The sequence below is a fragment of the Solenopsis invicta genome, chromosome 3, assembly GCF_016802725.1.
Source record: "Solenopsis invicta isolate M01_SB chromosome 3, UNIL_Sinv_3.0, whole genome shotgun sequence".
NCBI lineage: Eukaryota > Metazoa > Arthropoda > Insecta > Hymenoptera > Formicidae > Solenopsis > Solenopsis invicta.
The window spans coordinates 30070268-30093243 of NC_052666.1; the positions used below are offsets into that span (position 1 = coordinate 30070268).

Here is a 22976-nt window from a genome sequence, read left to right on the forward strand (position 1 = left end):
TCACTTCCGGTTTAGGATACATTGCCGCCATCCTGGTATCACGTCGTATCTTCTCGTTTCAAGAACGCCAGTTCCTCGAGGAACTTAAAATCGTCTCTCTTGCTCGGGATATTTCGTGAAAATGCTTCATCCCAAACGTTATAAAGTTCTTTAATACTTACTCGTAGTATTACTTACAATCGTCAGTGGTGCAAATAATAAATAATTCCAAATTTAGTCGATAAACTGGCAAATTGTTTATTGGTTAAACTAGTTCACAATATTTCGATCTAAGGTTCAGATTCAATTTGAGTAAGTCAAACCATTTGTTCAATTTTGAAACACCTCGAGTCAAGAGTTTAAAGTTTAAATTCTCAATAGACTTCTTTTGATACCTTAAACTCTAAAATGGACCTCTTTTGAACGTATTGAATTCTATTACTATTTTTGTGGAAGAAATTTTAAGAAGTCGAAAATAAACGTTATTTGAACCAATATGGAAAATTTTTCGATAACTGCCAAGAGAGAAGCTCGATTGGTTTAAATTAGGTCGAAAATAGAACTAAAATTTCTATTTGGAACAACCGTTTATGAGTTCTTTCCAGAAAATTTATTTATACAGTAATGTTTACATTGTCAAAAATCTGTATAAATTGAATTAACAACGCTTGGTAAAGATGTTGAAATATTATAGAGTGAGTCAACACTTGTCAAAATTATATGTATTTTTGTATAGAACGAAGGTTTGCGATTAAAAAAGACCTAAACTTTAGGTCAAAATGTTATAAACTAGTTTAACCAATAAACAATTTGCCAGCTTGTCGACTAAATTTGGAATTATTAATTTTCTTTAATATTTGATTTAACAGTGCACTGTTAAATATTAAAGAAATTTTTAACCAACACTTTAAGTTAAATAACGTTTTGTTATTTTTAACTTTTAATTTCAAATTGTGTCCGATTTTATTATTAACATAAAACGGTAGTTAAAGGAACAATCTAATTTAATCAGCCCATTTCTGTGGTTGATTTGTTTAATTTTAGAGTAAGCATCATCCATATTAACGTGTGCATCTAGTAAATAATAAATTAATTTGAGTCAAATTTAACATTCCTTGAATTAAATTATTTAACTCTATTGTTTTAATTAAATTAACGTCATACTAGCAAATGAGAAATAATCAAGAATAATTTAAATTATACTCGAAATTTAACACTGTGTATCTTGACATTTACTACATTCTGAGTCGAGAGCATATTTTAAAAATACTTTCGTAATCTCGTGGGCGCACGAAGACGAGACGAGAGGCGCATTCAAGTTCGGAGGAAGGAGACTTTGAGAGAATTTTGGCGTAGCTCATGCACGACGCTATGCATTGTAGTGCAAAAACATAACTTCACGTTTCTCTCCGTACTGCAATTTCCGCGCAAAGTTGTGAAAATTTACGTAACGGGTGTCGACTTTCTTTTGACGCCGCTCTTTCGCTTTGAGCAGAACCAAATAGATACTTTCGACGCTTGAGGCGACATAAATAATGGCGTCTCTGTGACACAACACTCCTCCTGAGATCTGACATTAAAAATATCGTTGAAATATTTTTCCCACTGAAGCAGAAAAATGATATTTAAATTGAATGGCGACAAAATAATTATTTTTCTGCATTACTATATCTTTTGGATGAACTTAATGTTCGTAGAACTTTGACATTAAGTAAAACACGATAAATGGCGTGCAGAGTGTATTTCAAATAAGTTATGTAAAAATTTTTTACAATTTAAGCAAAGATATCAATAAATTTTATTTATACGTAAATGTATAGATATGCGAATTACTTATACACAGAAAAAATTGTGTTCTATTTAATAGTCATTTTCTTATATGTGAGCAAGAAAATAAAATAAACTTTGTAAAAATATGATAATCTTAAAAAAACATAATTTATTTTGTTTTTTTCACATAAAATTGTGTACTGTTTCATCAAAGAAAAAATTATATTAATCTTTATTCAATAACAATTTTCATAAATTAAGACAAAGAAATAAAAAATTGAGCAGGAAATATAGCTTCAAACTAAGATTTATAATCAAATTTATAATCAAAACAATATTGTACCCTTTAGATAACTATTAAAATATTAAGATAAAAATATAATACATATTTTGTTGAAATTTAAGATTATTAAATTTTTTAAAGTAGGTTTTATATACTCGCTTATATGACAATGATTCTTAAATAGAACATATTAGTTTTAAGTTAATACTGACTTTCATTTTTGTATGTAAATAATAGATATAATACTAACAAATTAACTATCACTTTTATAACAAGTCTGTGCTTTCTTCTCTTACAGTCGTCTGTACTTTTAGTTGTTATACAAAAGTAATAAAAATTATCACTTTTCATGGCACACAATGACATCGTCATTCCACAAACATTGAAACGTTAAAAATCCTGCAAAATCCTAATTGTAATTAAAACGAATTCCTCATTTGTCAGTTTTTTAAACAAAAGAAGATAAGACATGATGTAATATTGTCATGCACAAGTATAGGTCTCAACAAAATTAATTTCGTGGTTAACTGATATCGAGTCGACAGCATGTTTAGCCGATTGAGTGACCGTGTCTTTTCATTTCAACAGGGCGAAATGGGGCACAGAACGATAACCGGGGCCCCCAGGACCACCAGGAGATGGGCAAGCCTCAGGCAACATGTGAGCAGCAGTCATGACGGCGGTAAACCCCGTGTCGAATTGCTGTTCAATACATCGAGTTCGAAACCCTCCACGCCGTCCTCGCAACCGCACACCCCTAATACGCCGCACACCCCGCCTATCAAGAAGTCCAACTGGGAGGTCATCGAGCACTTCACTGGCGCGCCGCGTCCCTCCATTATCACGGTGAGTCATAATTGTCCATTATCGAATACGAGGTAAATGTTTACCCATTATATAGTCACTAAATAATTGTTTAATAAATCCTTCAGATTTCATATGAAATAATTTATAAAATAATCTGTATGAAGAATGCCCCAAAAATCATATTTTCGAACGACAGATGAGTAACGAGAAAATGAGTTACTTGATGTTACAATCTAAAAAAATGAATGTCGATTTAATTACTACAATGTCGTAATTGCGTAAATATTATAAGGTATTGTAATTTCTTCTCATCTTGTCCAATGGGTGAAATAGATAAGACAAAAAATGGAACACACTTTAAAATATAATATAATTTAACCAATATCACAAGTAAAATTAGATAAAATCATAAACAAAACGCAAAAAAATATAAATTATGATCTATTTCAATAACGCAACTGCCTATTTCGCTGACTCGTGGGTAACTTTCAACGACCAAGAGGCAACATCTAACGCTTGATTGTGATTCCTGTATTCGAATCACGCAATACAGGGGATACTTCGTTTTATCTCATCACCTTGCCTTGCCTTATCTTTCTCTGTATGTACTCTCTAAATCTTATAAAGTAAAATATCATTCTAAAATAGTGAAAATTGAGCGAGTGCAATTTTTCAAGTGATTTATTCTGCAAAATTTAGAGAGTATAATAAAAAAGCTACGCAATGACACTGTAACAATACCGCATTGTCATTAAGAGTTAGAGCTCTAGGCTTACAGGATTTCTCAAACTTATGTAGATTGCAACCTATTTTTAAAATCGACCTATTTTTAAAACATCCGTGATTCGTGCAGCTTTAAGAATTATGCAAAAGAGGAGAAAAAAGAAGAGAGTATCAGTATATCATAGAAAGTAAAGAAAGATTGCCGATATCGACATATTAATATCGACAAAGCAATACCGAGTTTATTTTTGGATTACATTTTTTTAATAAAACAACAAATAAAACTTTAAACACATGAATATAAACGAGAAGGTGTTTTCAGATGTTATAGCAGTTTTTACAATATTATTTCGAATTGTATAATAATTAAGTTTTTCGTAAGATAAGTAAAAAACCCCAAAACCGGCGAGTAGGCAGTACCCTTCTTTTATGTTTTCCTTTTATAAATTAATGTTTTTAAGTTTCTTTAGAAGCTTCTCAGTTCATCCAAAATGTTTCTATCGATTTATACAATGCCTTATGTTGTTCTGCTAGACCCCGCTCATAGCGCGACAATATGTAAAGATTACATTAGGTTACTAATTTAGGCTGCGTTCCGATACACAATGCCAGCACCAAAAGTCTATTGTTCCCGTTACATATACTGCAGATTTTCAGTAGTAGCAGTGAATTTCGGAACGCAGCCTTTATAGATAGATCTTGCAATTCTGCGCGTCTTCTGTACTACATCCCTCTAAACTCTTTGAAGTGGAAATCCAGCTGATTGGCCGGATTTTCCTAAGCAAGATTCTACACTAAAAGAGTGAAATTCCACTCCAAAAGAGTGAGATTTCACACCAAAGAATTTAGAGAGATGGTTTTTACTATCTTATTGTCTGAGCTTGCAATTGAAGTGTATGATATTCATGCCTACTGTCCTACATATCATAACCATTTTCTCGTGGATCGCGACTCGGCCTCAGAGATGACACTGCATTGCAAATTCAAGTGTGTATTCTTGTGTATAAAATCATGTAATCACTTTTTACGTTTTACGCACTTATGCGTGTAATTTTTTTATATGCTCAGACGCGTAATTTAATATTAATACACGTCTAAGTAAGAAGTAAAAAAATTAAACGCGGAAATTAATTTCAATGCATAAAAAATACAAAAGGCGTAAAAAAGTGACTACGCGTTTTACACACTTGGATTTGCGGTGTAGTTATCATTATCCGCGAATAATGTACTTACGATATTGGAGAATGTTACCTCGTTATCGGACGGCCGGGTAAAATTTCGAGTATCTAATACGAGAAAGACAGTACATTCTATTAACAACCGCGCGCACGTGATCGTATATGAGTGATACGCCCGTGCGCTGCACGCGCATCACGTTTCTCCATTACTGCGACCGAGTCTCCAGCAAGCGGAGTACGAATCGCTGAACAAAATGAGGAAACGGGAAACTGTGCGGAAAGGCGAAACCACTTTGTCAGATCCCTTTCCCTTTGACGTGCCTGCTCAATTTTCAAGGTGGAGGCGCGATGTCGTGCATTCCGATACCTGGACTTTGCCGATAAAGTCCACCTTCCTGTTCGATATCAACTCGCCCGTATAGCATAGATCCCTTAGGGACGTCCGTACATCCTAAGAATGTCCTTGCGACATTCATTGCGAACATCTTAAGGTAAAGGTGCTGTTCGGGCGTTCAGTCATATTTTTAAATTCTTCCTGTTACGTCGAATTTGTGCAGATTTTTGGACGACAGTTTGGTCATACATCACGAATTGTTGACCGTGACGCCGACATCAAAATTGCCATTTTGCGCGACGAACCGACGAAAATTGACAGTGCAATCCTGATAAACACATTACGAAGTCTGCAGATAGAAAAAAATATCGCCGCGTCATAGAAAGGGGCGAATAAATAAATTGTAATAATTTTTCCCGACAATACGACGGCGCGTAACGTCGTTTCGTTGTGCATTTCATACGTTTCATGATCTTTTCCCCGGAATGGGCGGTATTATCGTTACGGAAACTGCTCGCGGCCGATGTATGTACAAACAATCGCGCGCTGGGGTAGGCAACGATTATCGTATTACGGGCAAACACCAGCAAACACGTCCGCCGGCTACAATGTGTGCCTTTCGTTAAATCACATTTATGCACTGTGCGCCGTACTGTTTGCGCGACGAATCGTGACACAGCGATACTACCGGGTACCCCGAAATTAACCGAGACGTGGGCGGCGTAGCGTTACGCGCGTGAGACTTGAATCATCGTTTTTTATTAACTTCAAATATACACGTTTCCGATATATTTGTAAATAAAGATCTGCGATATTAACACATTGACGAATTTCTACGCTAAATAATATTCGAATAGAATTCTTCTAAAAAATTATTCTTTGTTAAAAAATATCGTTTATATTGTTAAGAGTGAAAAGTAAATAAGCAGTAGCTTTTTCTAATGGTAGAATTATTTAATATTTCTCTGTTTGTAGCCGTATTACTTAATTATTAAATTACACTGTTAGTTATGAAAAATAGACATTGGATTTTTTATGCAAATATTTATTGCAAATAATATGCGCGATATGCACAAAAATATATATTTTTAGAATGCTTTGTCAATAAGACGAATTTCTATTTTAACTTCACTTTCCAATTTGCTTTCTAAAAAAAAAGATATGCAATTTGCATAAGAATCCGGCTAAAGACTTCTGTTTAAGCGAATTGCAATATGCGTTTTTAATTTATTAAAATTAAAAGTAATTTTTCATGTCTCTACTCGTCCTGATATTTTTTAAATATCCTGTTCACCTGGAGACATAATTATCGGTGGCTGTTCATAGGTGACTAGAGGGTCGGAGATTGGCGTGGCGCCGACAACCGGACAGGAGACTGCAACGGAAGCGACAGCGAACGTAGGGATCACGCAGCACACGCGGAAATGCGCCCTGAGCAGATTCCTGAGCTCGCTTTGCGGCTCTCATCATTTCAAGAACCTGCAGGTAGGTAACCGTTTTCGGTGCGGCCCGCGTTTCACTTTTCTCTTCCCTTTTTTTCCCCCGTAATTACTCGGACATCACGCTTTTAATGAGAGTGCCGGATGCGTAATTACATCGATTGCGGCGGGCTACGTAGCAAATAATGGTTGAATCCGGCGTAGATTTGCGCCAAAGTAGAAACGATTAAGCGTCCGACGGTCGTGTTTCTAACCACACGTGCATCTACATATGCATATTCTGTATGGATATACGAGTATGTTTGAAGTTATATCTGACAGCTTTCACGCTGAAAATCAGCGAGTTACGTAATTAAAACGCGTCTGCGTCAATGTGATTATTAACCAAAGAATTATAATAAGTATCAACGTTTTTTTTTTTAATCAACTACTGAATGTTGTAATTCTTTTTAGTAAGGGAGAATTGTCAAATGCGTAGCACTTATCCTCTTTTATTAGTTTTCCCATTTGATATTGATTTGTATACACACATTTAAAATTGCATTTAATGTTTCAGATATGTTTAATTTTCTACTGATAATAAATAAATTAATTATGTGCTGTTTTTGCAACATGTTATAAAAGTTACAATTTAGGTCATCTAAATCGTACCTGTGAATTTTTTAAATCGCTTTTGAAAGTGTCGAGTTTATAAATTAAAAATATAAGGAATTATTGATTTATTTTATTAATTAACTTATTAAAAAAAATCAAACATTTAATAATTAAATATAAGAATGATGAAAAGATAAGGATGTTAAAATAAAACTGGCTTTATTTAGTTTTGCAACTGACATACTTTTGTCGTTTTAGTTATTAGTTTTATTATTATTACTTATCAGTCTTACTACATTAATATCATTTATTATAATAACATTTTTGGTAATATAATTTACAAAATTTGGTAAATTTTATAAAAATGTCGATTTAATCTTGTATAATTGCAAAGTGTATATACGATAAATGTAAAATATTCCACAATAAATCACTTCTTTTATAAAAATATAAAACTTCGAAAAGGTGCGATTTAGGAGACCAGTGCACATTCAACAACTCTCCCTATACTTTGATATTTTTTATTATAATTTTCTATTATTTTGTATAATTTTTTGAACAGATCATTAATTTAAATCGAATAATATTTCAAGTAATGATCTGTTGATAATAATTAGAATTTATCTATTTAATAGCTATTTTCACAAGTTGTCCTCTTATCTTTTCAATAATTCTCGCGACCTATATAAATAAGCTATTCGCGAGATTCATAAACTAAAATATATATAAAATTCTTATTATTAAAAAATACACAGAAAAAATTATAATAATATTAAATCAATAATTCATTGTTTCATACAAAAGCAAAAATACAAAATTTTCTTGAAGGAATTCATAATCTTAAACAGGCATTTGCTAATATAAAAAAATTTTGTTTCTTTATGTGAGCAAATTACGTCTATTTAAGTTTATAAATTCTTTCAAGAACATTTAATATTCTTACTTATATATAAAATAATAAATTGTTGATTGAATTGTTTTTCTGTAAACAAAATCAGGGGTTCCGAGAAATTAAAAAAAAAATTGTACCTAATTTGCTTCGACGTAATTTTTCTCTCGTGAATTAACGAATGTATTTACGCACTTTTAATTATATACAACGAGAACAAAAGCACATACGTTTCAACTTTTAATTTGGACCCTCTTCAGTGTCATTATTTAAATACATCAAAGCGTAAAAAAGCTGTATTCCTCCAACCATTTCCATTAAAGAATCCTAGTTTTATCTTTATCAAATGTGATTTCATCAATGCATTACTCTTTTTGTCTTGGTAATTTCTTGATAATTTGATTCTCAATCTCGCTAATGATGTGACTTATCGAAAAATCCGTCGCTGACAACGGGGGACCCGCCAACAAGATCTCGAGGCGACGACGTCTTAAGTTGACAGTAGTGACATTCCTCGTCAAACTCTTGTCATGCAAATCAATGATGCTATCGGGAATTAATCTAAGTTCGTCATGCAGAAGCACGCGCGAGCGAGCCGAACGCGTCGGCGCCATCGATTGACGTACGTCGCGCTGCGTAGGAGTAACACGCGTCAGACTTGGCAAACTCAGAAAAGCCAAAGAGAAAGAAAAAGAAAGAGAAATGTATATATGAAGAAAAAGGAAAAGAGAAAAAGAAAGAGAGAGAGAGAGAGAGAGAGAGAGAGAGAAAGAGAGAAAGCTGTTAACCGAGAGAATAGAATTTCGCGCAACAAGTTTCGACTGTCGGCCACCGAAAACCTGCAGTGTACCGTAAAATGGCACGAGACGAACCGGTTAACGACAGGTACGAACCGTGTTTTCCGCTCCTCTCTTCCGCGAACGGCAACGCGAAACCGACGCGAACGACAAATTGTCTGTATTCTCGTAGGCAGCGTATGTGTTTCGGACACACAATCGCTGTGTTTCGCGGTTGAATCGTCGGTTTTGTCCGATGAAAATAGAACGCAACTGGCGAAGATACAACCGTGATGCCCACGAGGCTGCGAAGCCCGATGGCCCGATGGCACGAGCTGCGTGGTTAACGCGTTAGCCGACCCTTTGCCGACACCCGTAGGGCTCAAATAGAAATATATCGAAATGTCTCGCCCGTCAAACGCAGCGAGTGCCCTAACAAGGACTTTGATATATGGAAATATTCGCGGAGGCGTGTTTTAGAATGCTGAACGTGTGCTAACTCTTCTGCTGCCGAGGAATACTCAAAGTCGTATTTTCTTTGGACTATGTAATAACTTCTAACTACGAAAATAGATCCCTATACTACTAACGATAAGATAAGTAACTTGAGAATATTTAGATATCAAAAATGTCATCTCTCTGATATTATTGTTAATTATAAAATGGCGTATATTCGTAAAATTATTAATTAATTATTAATTATAAAATGTCTGAAAACGATTTTATATATATATTTTTTTTAACATATAAATTATTACAAATCGTTAGTTTAAATTGCTAAAATTTTGAATCTTTTCTTGGCAGAAAAAGGATATGTTTAGCTAAACCGTTTTGTTACGTAACACGAAAAGAATGATTTTGTACAAGTATATAAAATAATTAACAATTCACAAGTTTTCCATATCGTTTTCATATCAATATAATCCATATCGTTATTTGTATCGGTGCTTTTCTATTTTTGACCGTTCATATGCGTAAGCAATACCACAACATGCTTCGCATACTGACAAATACTTTTTTGAATTGGTTAGTTTATGGATTAAGCAAATTGTTCTATTTATTTCAATCTTCGACATTACAACGGATCAGTCAAACTCTATATGTCATATCCATAATTCAATATTTGCGACAAATATTCATTTATGCTGAAGATGGTCCAAAAACTTGGAGCGAAACGTTCGTGTATGTACACAATTCCTTTATCGAGAATATATTTTTATACAATACACGCGGACATCTAGTGTTTGGCTCCTTACTGGTTTTCTCATACTTTATTATCTCATACTTATTCTGATTTATTTCGTTTGAATCAATGCAGTCTTACAATTTTTAAACAAATTTAGCTACTGATTTAAAAATAATTTTGTCGAGCAATGCTGCAAAATGATTGCAACATCTAATTGGAACATCTTATGCAATTATTTGAATGGAATTATTTCCAGATCTATATCCAATTTTTAAGTACCTTGGCAAAACCAAAGTACTTACATTTTTTTCTCCGCGTAGTTTTGCTAACATAACTAAGCTTTAAAATAACCGAAAGACTTTTCTGCATTACTCTACGTCATTTGTAATGCTGAAAAATATCGTCAGAACTCAACTGTTAGTTTTCGAGCGGCAAAAACGACACTTAATCATTTATCTGCCAAAGAGTTTCTCCTACGACTTAAAAGTTTGATGCATCACTGGAAATGCATCGGACGCATTTTACATTTCGCCCCGTCGTCGTTTTGCGTCGCTCTGCGTCAACATGAACTTGTTACTTATCCTTACGAACGTTGTCAAGCTGTTGATAATTTTCGTCGAAGAATAATTTTCTCTCGCAAATCTTCTTTTTACATTCATTCGTTGAGAAGAATTGACTAGCACCAAAAGCAAAACAGAGAACTTGTTACTTATCCCTATCTGACATAAATAATATTAACCCGAAATCCGGATCTTGATAAATCTCGTATAAGATAAACTCACCGACGACGATTGATATTCGAGTAATCAGATCGTCGAAGTTTGGCCTCAGATGGATCAGTACTGTTATCCATTAACCGCCATGGCTTGCCGATATCAGCTCTATTGCGGGAAGTGGCTCAAGTAAATCCTAAAGTAAACTTATCTATTACCTCCGAAATCAATAAACATTACAATGGCATATTGACACTTGCGTCTTATTTCTTGTACATACAAATCGATCTGTCTTTTATAGAACAGAACTATTGCCCTCTCTCTGAGTATGACTAACGGTATCGTTGCATCAAATGGATTAATAGCGCCAAATATATAATAAACAAACATTAATCAAATATTAATTAATAATTATAATTGAAGCTCAATAATAATAATAATAATTAATGTGAAATGTGATATTTATGAAAAAGAAAGACCAATAAGACTATTTTTCGATCTTCTTTCGATTTCCATTAAACAATAGTTTTAAAAATGGCAAAAACACAAAAATAAGAAAAAAAAACAAAAAAATGACAAAAATATAAGAACCTTTATAATAATAACAATTTTAATGTGGTATAGAGGTTTGAGTTTCTATTGACGATCAATACGATGAAATCTAAAGCACAAACCTATAAATATTTTCTTAACCAATCCACTAATAATGATTCATATATGAGCAAAAAAAGTTCTCATTAGTTTTAGCACAAAACGTTGATTTCGGGTCCACCATGAAATGACCTGGTTAATAAGCACAATAAGATATTTTTTACAGCAAGCTGCATTTATGCTAAACGTGCGTACGGGTGTATGTGTATAGCAACAGAGTTGGTGTGGCAAATAGATTCTGATGCCGATACAAGATCTATCTGCCGCCGACCTCGTCTTAGATCGTCGTCTCTTTGAGAGTCTCGATGTCATCCGCCGTCGTGTTTTAGCGACAGCGGTACGCGTACGTGCTCGTGAACAAAGCGTCTTGAACGCGCACACACTTGTAGCTTCCATTCAAGCACACGCAACTGCGTAAATCAAGAAGAGAAATCTAATTAGGAACGAACGAGGAAATCATGTAGTCGTTGATAAAAATTTCAATTCGCGCGCGATCCATATTTACGCTGTACTTCTCTTCCTTACATCATTATTTCATACACACTTCGCGTTCGTATCCTCTGACCCTTCCCCGTCCTCTATCTTAATAGTTTCTTTTTTTCCTTTTTTGACAATTTTCAAGTTTGTTAAAATTCTTACTTTTGCGTACGACATAAATCCAATTCATAATTAATGACAATTTTTTTCTAATTTATTCGTTATCGTCTTATCGAGCTATGTGTTGATCCTTTTGCCTCTCAAACATGCGTACCAAAATGCCTTTGACATGATAATATAGTAGTAGTTAAAGTTGATTCACGTGTTTTTAAAAAAATAATTGACGTTACGCGCCTTTGAATTGTAGCCCAACCGCAGGTTTGACAGGTTGCGCTGTGACAAATTCGTTTTGACGCATCGTCCTCGTCACTATTTTCCGTGGCTCGTGAAATCTTTCCGTTAGAGTCTCGCAGTAGTAGACTGTAACAGCTCCTGTAATTAAACATACCAAATTTTGTGTAGTTAGAAACAGAAATGTATGCGTTTCCTTTACATTCCTTTATCCGCGATGATAGAGCACGCACGTGTGCGTGGGGGAGAAGAAAGAGCACTAGAATTTTCATTAAATGCCAATGTTTGATTTTAACACCGTCGATCAAAATATACCGCTTATTTTTCACGTGAATAAATCATAGTCAATAATCTAGTCTCTCTTCACGCGAACTATGCACGTACATATTATACATCAGTACCGATGTTGCAATTAAAAATTATTCGTTGAATCTAAACAGAGTGGAGTTGCACGTCATTTTTGGAATGTGCATTCATAGTTGAATCTTATTTCGGAACAAATCACCATCGCCGCCGAATCGATGACAGCCGGGTAACATAGCGTAACGACAAGGATGACGATAAAAAAATTAAAAAAAAATTCGCACGTTGCCGTAACTGGTTTTTACTTGCGGATTTATTTATACGCACACACGCACGCACGCACACAGACGGAAAACTCTCGGTAATGATCCCAAATTTGTTGCGCTTCTCGCTTGCTATACGTGTATTGGAAGCTACGGGATTGGAGAGGGTGTACAAAAGTACGTGCGCGCGCTTGCCCTTATCGCAATGTGACGAGTCCTCGACGACGAATCCTTACGTTGACGAAACGCGAACGTTCGGTTTCCTCCGCTCAAATTTTGCTAACAAGTTCTTGCGCAGCAGAGCTTCGCAGCAGGCTGTTCTCAGGAATATTCGCGGGAACGTAAACGCGACGAGCGAAGGAGCGACGGAGTTCGTTTGGTTCGTTGGTTGGGTTGAAAAACGTCAGAAACGTGAAAAACAATGCGTTTTCTTTTGGCGTGCGCACACACATGCACATGCGCGTATTGATCATTCCTTCTAGCCTCTTTCCTTGCATTCGTTCTTTTTCTGGATTAATGAGAATCTTATGTAAATTAATACGGCGACTTTATGCTGCTCATTGATCCAGCGGCGTTGATATGCTGCGCTTATGCTCTGTTATATATTTCATGCGCGATAGGCTTTAATCCGAAACGAGAGATCTTTATTCGTGCTTTATCTTTGTTCTTTGAAAAACAAAACGTGACCTATGACCGCCACGAGATCCGAATTGCGTCATTTCACTACCGGAAAAAAAAAACTCTAGACTATGCAGTTTATCAAGTCCGCTAGCTCTCCCTCCTTCTCTCTTTCTGTTTTTCATATTTTGAATTCGCTTTTACGGCTGACGCGTGCTCGAGATAAGAAAACATCCAACTGCGGAGGGTTACGCGCGCAGAAGATAAAGAAATCTTACGAAGATATTGAAAATAAAACTGCTAAAGCGGTTTGGAAATCGGTACGGGTTTACAGGCGCCCGTGTATTACACGTGGGAATTCGAGAGCGACGACTCGTGAATTCGAAAATTGGCTCGCGATTGTCACGGGGAACGTGACGGGATAACCGGAAAACGGCGCGAATTACGATGTTCTTCGTGTGATTCCCGCGAGAAGGAGTTCCATTGTCTGGTCACGTAGATTGTAGATCGCGAAGCGAGGACTCGACGAGTCGACGGGAGCAATCCCTTCCCCACAAGCGTTTTTCGCGCGACATGCGTCGATTTGATTGCATTTCACTTGGACGGCATTTCCGTCGGCGATATGTGCGTCGCGAGATGCCTCCGACGCGACGGTCGATTCGCCGTCATTTTTCCGTTCGAATGAGCGGGTCCGAAGGGAAACCTTTCGTCGTTTTAACGGCGCTATGTTCTGTGACGCTGTCACATATATATCCGACGTAAATGGATGTTCTTATCGATGCGTTAAAGGAAACTGCGGCAATAATAAGCGATATCACGGGTTTTCGTGAATAAAATCGATATTTTCATTCGATTCATTTCCATCTGATATTTCGTAAGAAAAAAAGTAATATCAAACGGTTTCTTTTTACAGTATCAGAAATTTTCGTTCGTGAATGCTATTATAATTGGTTTGGATTTTGATCGCATTTGCATCGATAAATAAATCGGAACCAAGTTTGTATATTATAACTAAAAAGTGTGATTTATAAAATTGTAGGTTTTCACTAGTGATTTTCCAGGAAGCAAATAGGTAACAAAGTTTTGTAACTCCTTCTAATTGCTTGAGGATATATTTCAAGTGAAAAAGAGTCATTTAAATTTTATTATAATAAAAAAGAACATATTTAAAACATGATAAATGTAATGATTACGATAAAGAAGGTTTTTGCAATTGCGAACATTGAAATGTCTGTAATACGCGCCAACGCCTACGGGGGTAAGAGGAAAGATATTTCTTCAGGGAGAGAGAAACTGTGTGACAATGTATGCAAATGACGGAAATTCTCGACGAAATTATTCATTGTGCGCGGGAGTATCTCGCGTGTGTGATTATTCATTATTTCGTTGTATGGCATAGAGGTTAATTGGTTTCTTTCGACAGAGAGATAAAAGCGCTGTCTCATTATATTCAATTGTTATCGGTTATTTAAAGACTTTCGTTGCAGGCGTTAATTACATAGAACAATCGAGAGGCAAAGTTAGCGTTTACAGACGCTTTGAGAAAGATTGTAATTTTACCTGGATATTGACGTTTTTTAATTTTAGAACGAATTTTCAAAGTCGAATATTGACGCAATAGAATCTCCAGAGAGAATCTCTATCAACATTTTCTCGGCACACAGAAAAAAGAACATTCTTGTTTTGAGAACATCTTTATTTTCAAAATGTTAAATACTGAAATAAGATAAAATAGCATTAAATGGATATAATTCGTTTGCATAAAAAAATTTGGAAAATTTTATTAAGAAAATTATATTCTCATTATTCAATTATAATTTTCATGAGTTGAGAGGAAAATAATATCAAATAGATAACAATATCTTCAAACCAAAAATTTTTTAATACTATAATATTATCAAAGGAATTATATTATGCTTTTTAAATGTAATTTTAACTGTAATTTTGCAGGGTTGGGTAAGTTAATAAATTTTTTTAATTAAATTAAGTTAAAGTTGATGGCATATAATTACGTTACGTTAAAAGTTATATGAATAAAAAATTAACTCAGTTAAAATTATGTTAAGATTAAATTAACTTAAGTTAAAATAAAAGTTAATTTTAAAAATCATTATTTATATAAAATTAGAATATTGTAATTTTTGAAAATTGCATTATTCTAAATAACGAAACAATTAGTATAAATTATCAAATAAATTTTTTGTTTTATTTATAAGTTTATATAAAATAAAAGAAAAATATTGTTTTGTATATAAACATGTATTCTTTTACAATTTTTATATTTTATGATTATTAAAAATATGATTTTACGTATATAATGTAAAATATAATCTAAAGATGATACCAATGTATTATACTGTCATTTATACAGATAAAAAAAATAAATGTAGAAAAAAGTTAATAAGTTAAAGTTTAAAAATAACTAGTTAAAAGTTAAAAATTAGCGTATTTAAAATTAACTAAATTAAAAATTAAAAGTTATTAACGTTTTGCTTAACTTTTTATCTGGTTACTACCTGTAATTTTGAAATAAAAATATACACCGAAAAAGTTGTATTGTACTTATTATAAGAATAACGTATTTTATTCATCTTTTCTAGAATATTGTTTGAAAATAACATAATCTTTTTAACAAACTTCTGAACGATGACATTTTATACTAACCATATTTTATTTGGTGCTTGCAACAATTATATCGTTATAATTTACCATAGTATGATGTAATATGTGTTCGCTGGTCAAAACCGTAAATATCATAATTTTAAATAAAGGATGAGAGTAATAAAAAGTAATTCAAAGAGCTAACCTATTCATCTCAAACAACGCGCATGCTTTAAAGACCGTTTCTCAAAAGTATTTACAATTTTTATCAGTTTGTTTTTAATCCTCATAATCGGTAAAAATATGTTCTAATAAGATTCAATATTCTAAAATTACATTTTTTATATTTAAAAAATCAATCCTAGAGTACAAGTCGTAAATTCTACAATCACATTTTATTTATATATCCTTATTAAAATTAATAATATTTGTTTCTAACTTAGTCTTTACAAGAATTCCCTTTGAAGTTAAAAAAATCCTCTTTGAACTTATTTTAGTCGAAATTATAAAAATAAGAGGGTAATTCTTAAATTTAGAATACAACTTTTTCTGTGTAACATTTTCCTGAAATTCAAGATTATCAAATTCTTTAAAAAGGATTAAATTACACAAAGCGAGATTATTGTTTCATATATAAATAAGAATATAATTTCTTGCATATATAATATATACAAAACAATGTTTGTTAAATATAAAATATATTAACTTTAATTCAATGCTTGATACTACTTTTTTTATGCATTTACATTTAGAAAGATTTAGCATCAATTTGTGGCAACATAAAATACAGACTTTTTTCAATCTATTCTCTAGCCGTATATTTCTTCTTTCATCATTATTATTCAAGGCAAAAGAGATATTTAATTTTCCTTTCCATCCTCCTCCGGGACCTTCCTTCGCAACGGAAAAGAAACTCTGAAATTACAACACCGACAAATGTAGAGAGCGAGGCGACTTAAATAAAATTTATTCTGGCGGCACACACCCTCGGGGCCCGACCGACTTAATCCGCCCAATATCTGTCATTCTGTCGCTGTCGTTCTCGGCTTACAATTGTAGCCGCAAAGCGTAGATTGGCAACTCCGTGAATCGCGGCGAAACTACAGCGAGACATCGTTCGATTATTTAGAATCACGATGAATGCAACTGGAACATCGCAAGAGGCAGAAAAAGGCAGAGAGAGAGAGAGAGAGAGAGAGAATAAGAAAGAGAGAAGCGACGAAATGAGATTCGTGAAGGGTGAAAGGATCGGCAAAAAAAGAGAATAGAGATTTATACTTTCATCCAGTATCTTTTGGTTTGATTCGCTCTTTTAACTTCGATGCAACCTGCAAAGTTCTTTATTATGTCGTTACCGCTGGCCCTCTCCAGCCATTAGTAGAGCCAAACCTATAAGGTATCCCACGCATATACGCCGGCAAGTAAGGGTATACCGGGAATTAAACAATTAAAGTGCATTTGCGATTTATGCGCCGAGATTTACGTCATAAATTTCCGCGGGACACGCTTTCTTCCTTTATAACGGAACAATGGATTATGAATTACGCGCACATATGAAAAACATTGAAAGCACTGTCGAAAGCAGAACGGAGACAGAGAACGTTGGAGAGGATGATCACGCTCTTTTATACTTGTTATAATTTATACTGATATCGTATCATATAATATTGTATTACGTATTATAACGGAGATTTTTGTGATATGCGATACAACAGAAAAGCTTGCAGTAACATTGCAGTAACGTTTCAACATATTGTAGTGCAATGTTGCAAAGAAATTACAGACATTTTTGCAATATTACTTCAGCAACGTTGCAGCAATATTTTAAAAAATATAATGAAAATATTGTAAAAAAATAATTTTAATTATACATATAATAATTTTAAATTATACATACAATAATTTTAAAGCATAAAAAATAGATTTATGCTTCCGCGCCACCGCCACCAGATGGACGCGGCAAAGTTTTATTTCTCGTGATTAAAAAATCGCAAGAATGAAAGATACAGAATTTAGGATTTTTCACTATTTAAATAAAATAATTCCTTCAAGAGGCGAACTCACAAAATTGAGAGTTCAAAAATAAAAATAAATGAGATAATTTTAGATAGTGAAATTTTGGGCTCTTTTGTGTAAAAATTAATTCAGAAGTCTATAGTTCTATAGTTCTAAATGTTACGTGTACCAAATGTGTTAATATTATGAGCTAATACATTATTAATGTGTTAATATATTATGGAAATTGAAACATCAGAAACATCAAAACATATACTAAGGGAAAAATCATTAAATTCTAATATATTTATTCAAAAATACTAATAAAATATTTACTAAATTTAAATAATATTTATTTAGAATCACTAATTTAATTTATGTATTATTTTTTTCTTATGAAATAAATATTCATGTACCATAAATAAATATTTCATTAGCACTATTGGAATAAATGTTTATTAAAATTTAGGAATTTTTTCTCTCAGTGTGTATTATAATATCGTTGCAATATTGCATGCCAATATCTCTAAAGGCGAACGTTTATCATTGCTCTACTTCTTTTTTCAATCTTACGCTGTTGTAATGGGACACTAACGAGAGAGCCGATTTGCGAAACGTTGTTCAAAAATCGCAGAATTATTATGTCGGTACAAAAAAGCAACGGCTGCGATTCCCGAGAGCGCGAGCGTCGCATCGTTCGCCATGCGTTTTACAGAATGATGGAAGATTAAATATTGAACGATCCAACGCGACGATAATATGCCTTTGTCGATCGTTGTGACTATTGGTAGTTCGCCAATGGTCACCGGGCTTACAGCAATTCCATTCGTGATACGATAAGATCTTTTCTCTCGCCAATCCTACGGAGCGAGTGGCAAACAATACGAGAAAAATTGCTCTGCAAAACCGGCTATATGTATCGATTAGCGACTATCTATTGACATCGTTCCTCTCGATTTTTCCTCGCGCGTTGACTCGCACCTCTGTCGAATTCGATTTAATCAAACCTAACTCTCGCACTTCTGCAATCCGAAAGCCAATCGAAAAGTTCGCTTAGCGTAAGCGGCGTTTTGTCGCGTGAATTGCAACCTGCCGCATCGATAAATACACGACAATACGTGACACGCGGTAAACGAATGACAGTAAATAAATTTCGTTGCATTTAATTTGCGTTAATATCTGCTTCGGAAGACCTAATAATTCGTGAAAATCTAAATTAAAATTCTACAAATGACTTTTTGCAGTTTTCTAACGACTCTATTATTATTAAACGTGAAATAAAATTCTTAATTTGTTAAAATTGTAATTAAATATTTCTATCGTAAATTGCAACGAAACTGGCAATGTGAAACAGTAAATATAAACATCGATATGATATGCACAAATTTAATTTTAGTACTTTGTATAAAATCCTCTCTTTCACTTTTTTTCTTTTTAGTAAACGAGCGACACTGCCGAAGCAGTCTCCGAAGGCAATATATAATGCATCTTTCAAACGTACCGCTGCATTGCGGGCAGATAAATCAGCGTTATGCTAAAGAACACAGGGTATGAAAGTACATAAAAATAAAATCCAATCATTCTGGGATCTTCCTTTCTCGCGTTGCGCGATCTAGATTTGATTAAGTTCCATTTTCGACAGACGGCCCACTACTCTCTGCAAACAGTTCGCGATTCGCGCGGCGCGCTACGTACAAATTGCACCGACCGCGCTGAATAACGGCGGTGCACCACGTAAAATTCAACGGTAACGTAATATGTCTGCGCGCAAGTCTCTGCAAATAGATACCGTTGTGATAATATAAATTTCAAACCGCTTCCCGATCTTCCGTGCGATTTCCATGACGTCCCCGCTCGTCCAGAGATATCTGGCCCACTTTCCCGTATAATAATGATCAATGTATAGAACAAATTTACATATCGTTTTCCCATTGCCGTTTCTTTTTCTTTCGCGTCGCGATTAATTGCGTTTTATGCATGAAGAATTTAAGAAATATAATACCGCATACATATCATCGTCCGTTATTACAGGAATATTGCACGAATATGCCATTCTATCAACCTGTGATATTTATGTTTCGCGCGTATCATAAAAAATCGCGGAATGCAGATACGTCATAAATATAATATTATATTACGAAATTTCGTCAGATATTTCTCTCTTTATCAAAGCTGCATTACGAAAGGTATCAATTTAAGCATATATCTCAATCGTACTTCATATAGAATTTATAACAGATTAAAGCATGATGAAAGCTCGTTATAAAATGCATCATAAGCAAAATGCAGGTCACAAATTGCTTCAACTGCTGCAAAATTTAAAAAAAAAATTGCACCTGACTGCAGGTACTGCATGTTGCAAAAGCATGAGAATCGTGTTTCAAAAATAATACGTGTAAAAACTTTGCGTCTCGAATGGTCGTCTCGCGGATCGATTTTATCCACGTATATACCTCGCAGAAGTTTTTTTTACTCTTTTATATATTTTAGAATAATCTTAATACAAGAATATTATATTTATATTATAGCTTTTCTATTTTTGTTTTAATTAAAGAACTTTACGGGAACTTGATATCATTGACACTGAGAATAATCGAAAATGCAATTACTTTATAATTCAAGTAAAAGTTGTTAGAAAGCAATCTTATCCTTTTTTATAGACTATTTTTTTATCCGACATTATTGCGACATATAATTTGCCTAAATTTCGTCTCGAATTTTTCTAGTTAAACTTTGAATTTGAAAATTTAATCGCTATGTTATTCGGTAAAAACTGGTTATGTAACTAAATAATATATTCGTTACTGTTTATATAACTATTTTACGTCAAAATATCAAATATGTACAGGGTATTTCACAAATCGGTCGCAATTTTTGAAATACTTCTAATAAATTAACAACAAAATGTGTCAAACTTTACAAAAATTGTAAAGTTTAAAAAGATCAATTCATTGATGATATTAGTTTTATGGTATTGATTGAATTCTATAGTATAAATTTAGAAACGTAAAGTAAAATAAAAGAAAAAAAGATGCTAAACATAAATATAAACCAGGCATGAAAAAAAATATCTGCAGTCAATATTTATATTTAACGAAGCTTACGTGAAAAACATATTGGATGATAAATTTCAGAATAAATGTGATGAGATCCAAAAGAGATAACAATATTTTCTTATATTTAGTTTTTGCTACCAGTGGCTTTCCTATTTCATAATATAACATTGCATGATGTCCGTATCAATTAGCAAGTTGATATATATATATATATATACGTTGGTATATCTTGTTATCATATTGCATGTTAAAAAATTATTTTACATCTGATGTATTCAATATATACGTTATTTGAAAATATTTTTGACTAACACAAAATTCATTTTGAAAATAAAAAATTTCTCTACTTCGTGACGAAATATTTAGCAATTGCACGTCATAATCCTTAAAAGACGTAATTATCTAATGTATTTTATACTCTGATATTAGCTCAACTAATATTAGTATCTATCTCGTCCTCATTTTTATGTTTCATTTTTAAGCGTACATTACTAATTAAAGATTTGAGGTTTAAGTTGAAATAGCAATTTTAGCGATAAATGCATAAAAGTATGCGTTTTTTTATTTTCTTAATCACTATATATACATATATAGATATAGATACATACATACATTACTCGCTGACGAATAGACTATATTACGCATGCTGGACACTCTCGCTTCTACGAAATATTTAAAGCTTATTGCGAAATAAATGTACGCCGAATATTTCGTTCCTTCTGCATTAATTTAATTTAATTATCAATTTAATTTACACGATCGATGTAACGCGGCTTCTCGTTACGTAAATAGCTCGAGCCAGCAAATTCGTACAGAGTTCCATATAATTATCTCAGAACTTGCGGTGTAGCAAGTTAGAGTTCAAATTACGAGCATGACACAAAATATATTCTAATCTAAGCCCTTAAAGAAATAATTATTAATATCATAAAATTATTTCGATGATATACTGCACGCGCTACTACCAGTATCAGCATTTAGATAAATATTGCTGGATTAAAGCGTGTTAAATCGGACAGATACTGTTATTTAAATTCTATAAAAGCATATTACAATTTGATAAATATGTATTTTTATATATACAAATTAAAAGTATATAAAATATACATATATTAATCATATGTTATATATTTATTAATAAATAAAATCTATTGTTATATAATTAACAATATATATATAATTTATATACATTGCGTGTAATATAAATAACAGCGGATAATACTTATCAAAAGGCACGGTCGCGTCTCGTGCCAAGTGAAAGCGTTAGCAAAGAAACGTATTACATTTTCGTAATATATTTTCGTGAAATGCAATTGGTAAGCGACATAGGACTGATGCACAGTGATTCGCACAAATTCCATTTTCGAATGAATGTTGAAAACCAATTATAGCATAGAAACGTAACAATTAACTTTGGGGAAGCATTTCGCGACACATTTTTCTGTCGAGTGATGCGATTCCGAGAAATACAGTAGATGCATTAGTATACATATCTGTATACAACTATGACTTCATGTAACTGTCGACGTATACAATGCAGCGAATATTTCATTTAGCAGATGTTCAGTTCAAATAACTAACAGCATTAATTTAGTGCGATTGTGCCGCACTGTGCTTTCGTTAAATATTTACCCTGTATACGCTGTGCCATATTGCAATTCTTTTAATCTACGGTTTTTTTTTTTAACAATATGCGATACTCTTTTTAATAAATTCAATTATTTATTTGCATTCTTTTAAGTAAAATTATATTAAAAAATTTAATATCTACTAAAGTTAAGGAAAAATTTTAAACAAAAATCAAACTGAGCGTACCATAATTATTAAAAATTGTTAGCAAGATAATTTATTGTCAACTATTTCAATAAATGATATAATTTGTATTCCTGTTGAAATATTTTATTGTATGTCTTTTTATATGCATATGTTCAGCACGTGCTTCTGTTCATCTATATAGCATACGAAATGCAACGTTATCAATTTTACCCAC

General features: G+C 33.2%; 1 protein-coding gene across 3 annotated transcripts in view; it reads left to right on the forward strand.

The window, feature by feature from the left end:
* Positions 1 to 22976, forward strand: part of LOC105204551 (adenylate cyclase type 6) — a 178493-nt gene that overhangs the window by 63309 nt on the left and 92208 nt on the right. For all 3 annotated transcript variants that reach the window (XR_005574382.1, XM_011173653.3, XM_039447161.1), the window contains exons 3-4: positions 2621 to 2878; positions 6401 to 6559. Coding sequence is in view for 2 of the 3 variants with exons in the window: in XM_011173653.3 (XP_011171955.1) it covers positions 2621 to 2878; positions 6401 to 6559 (417 nt within the window). In the remaining variant the exon portion in view is untranslated. The remainder of the gene's footprint in view (positions 1 to 2620; positions 2879 to 6400; positions 6560 to 22976) is intronic.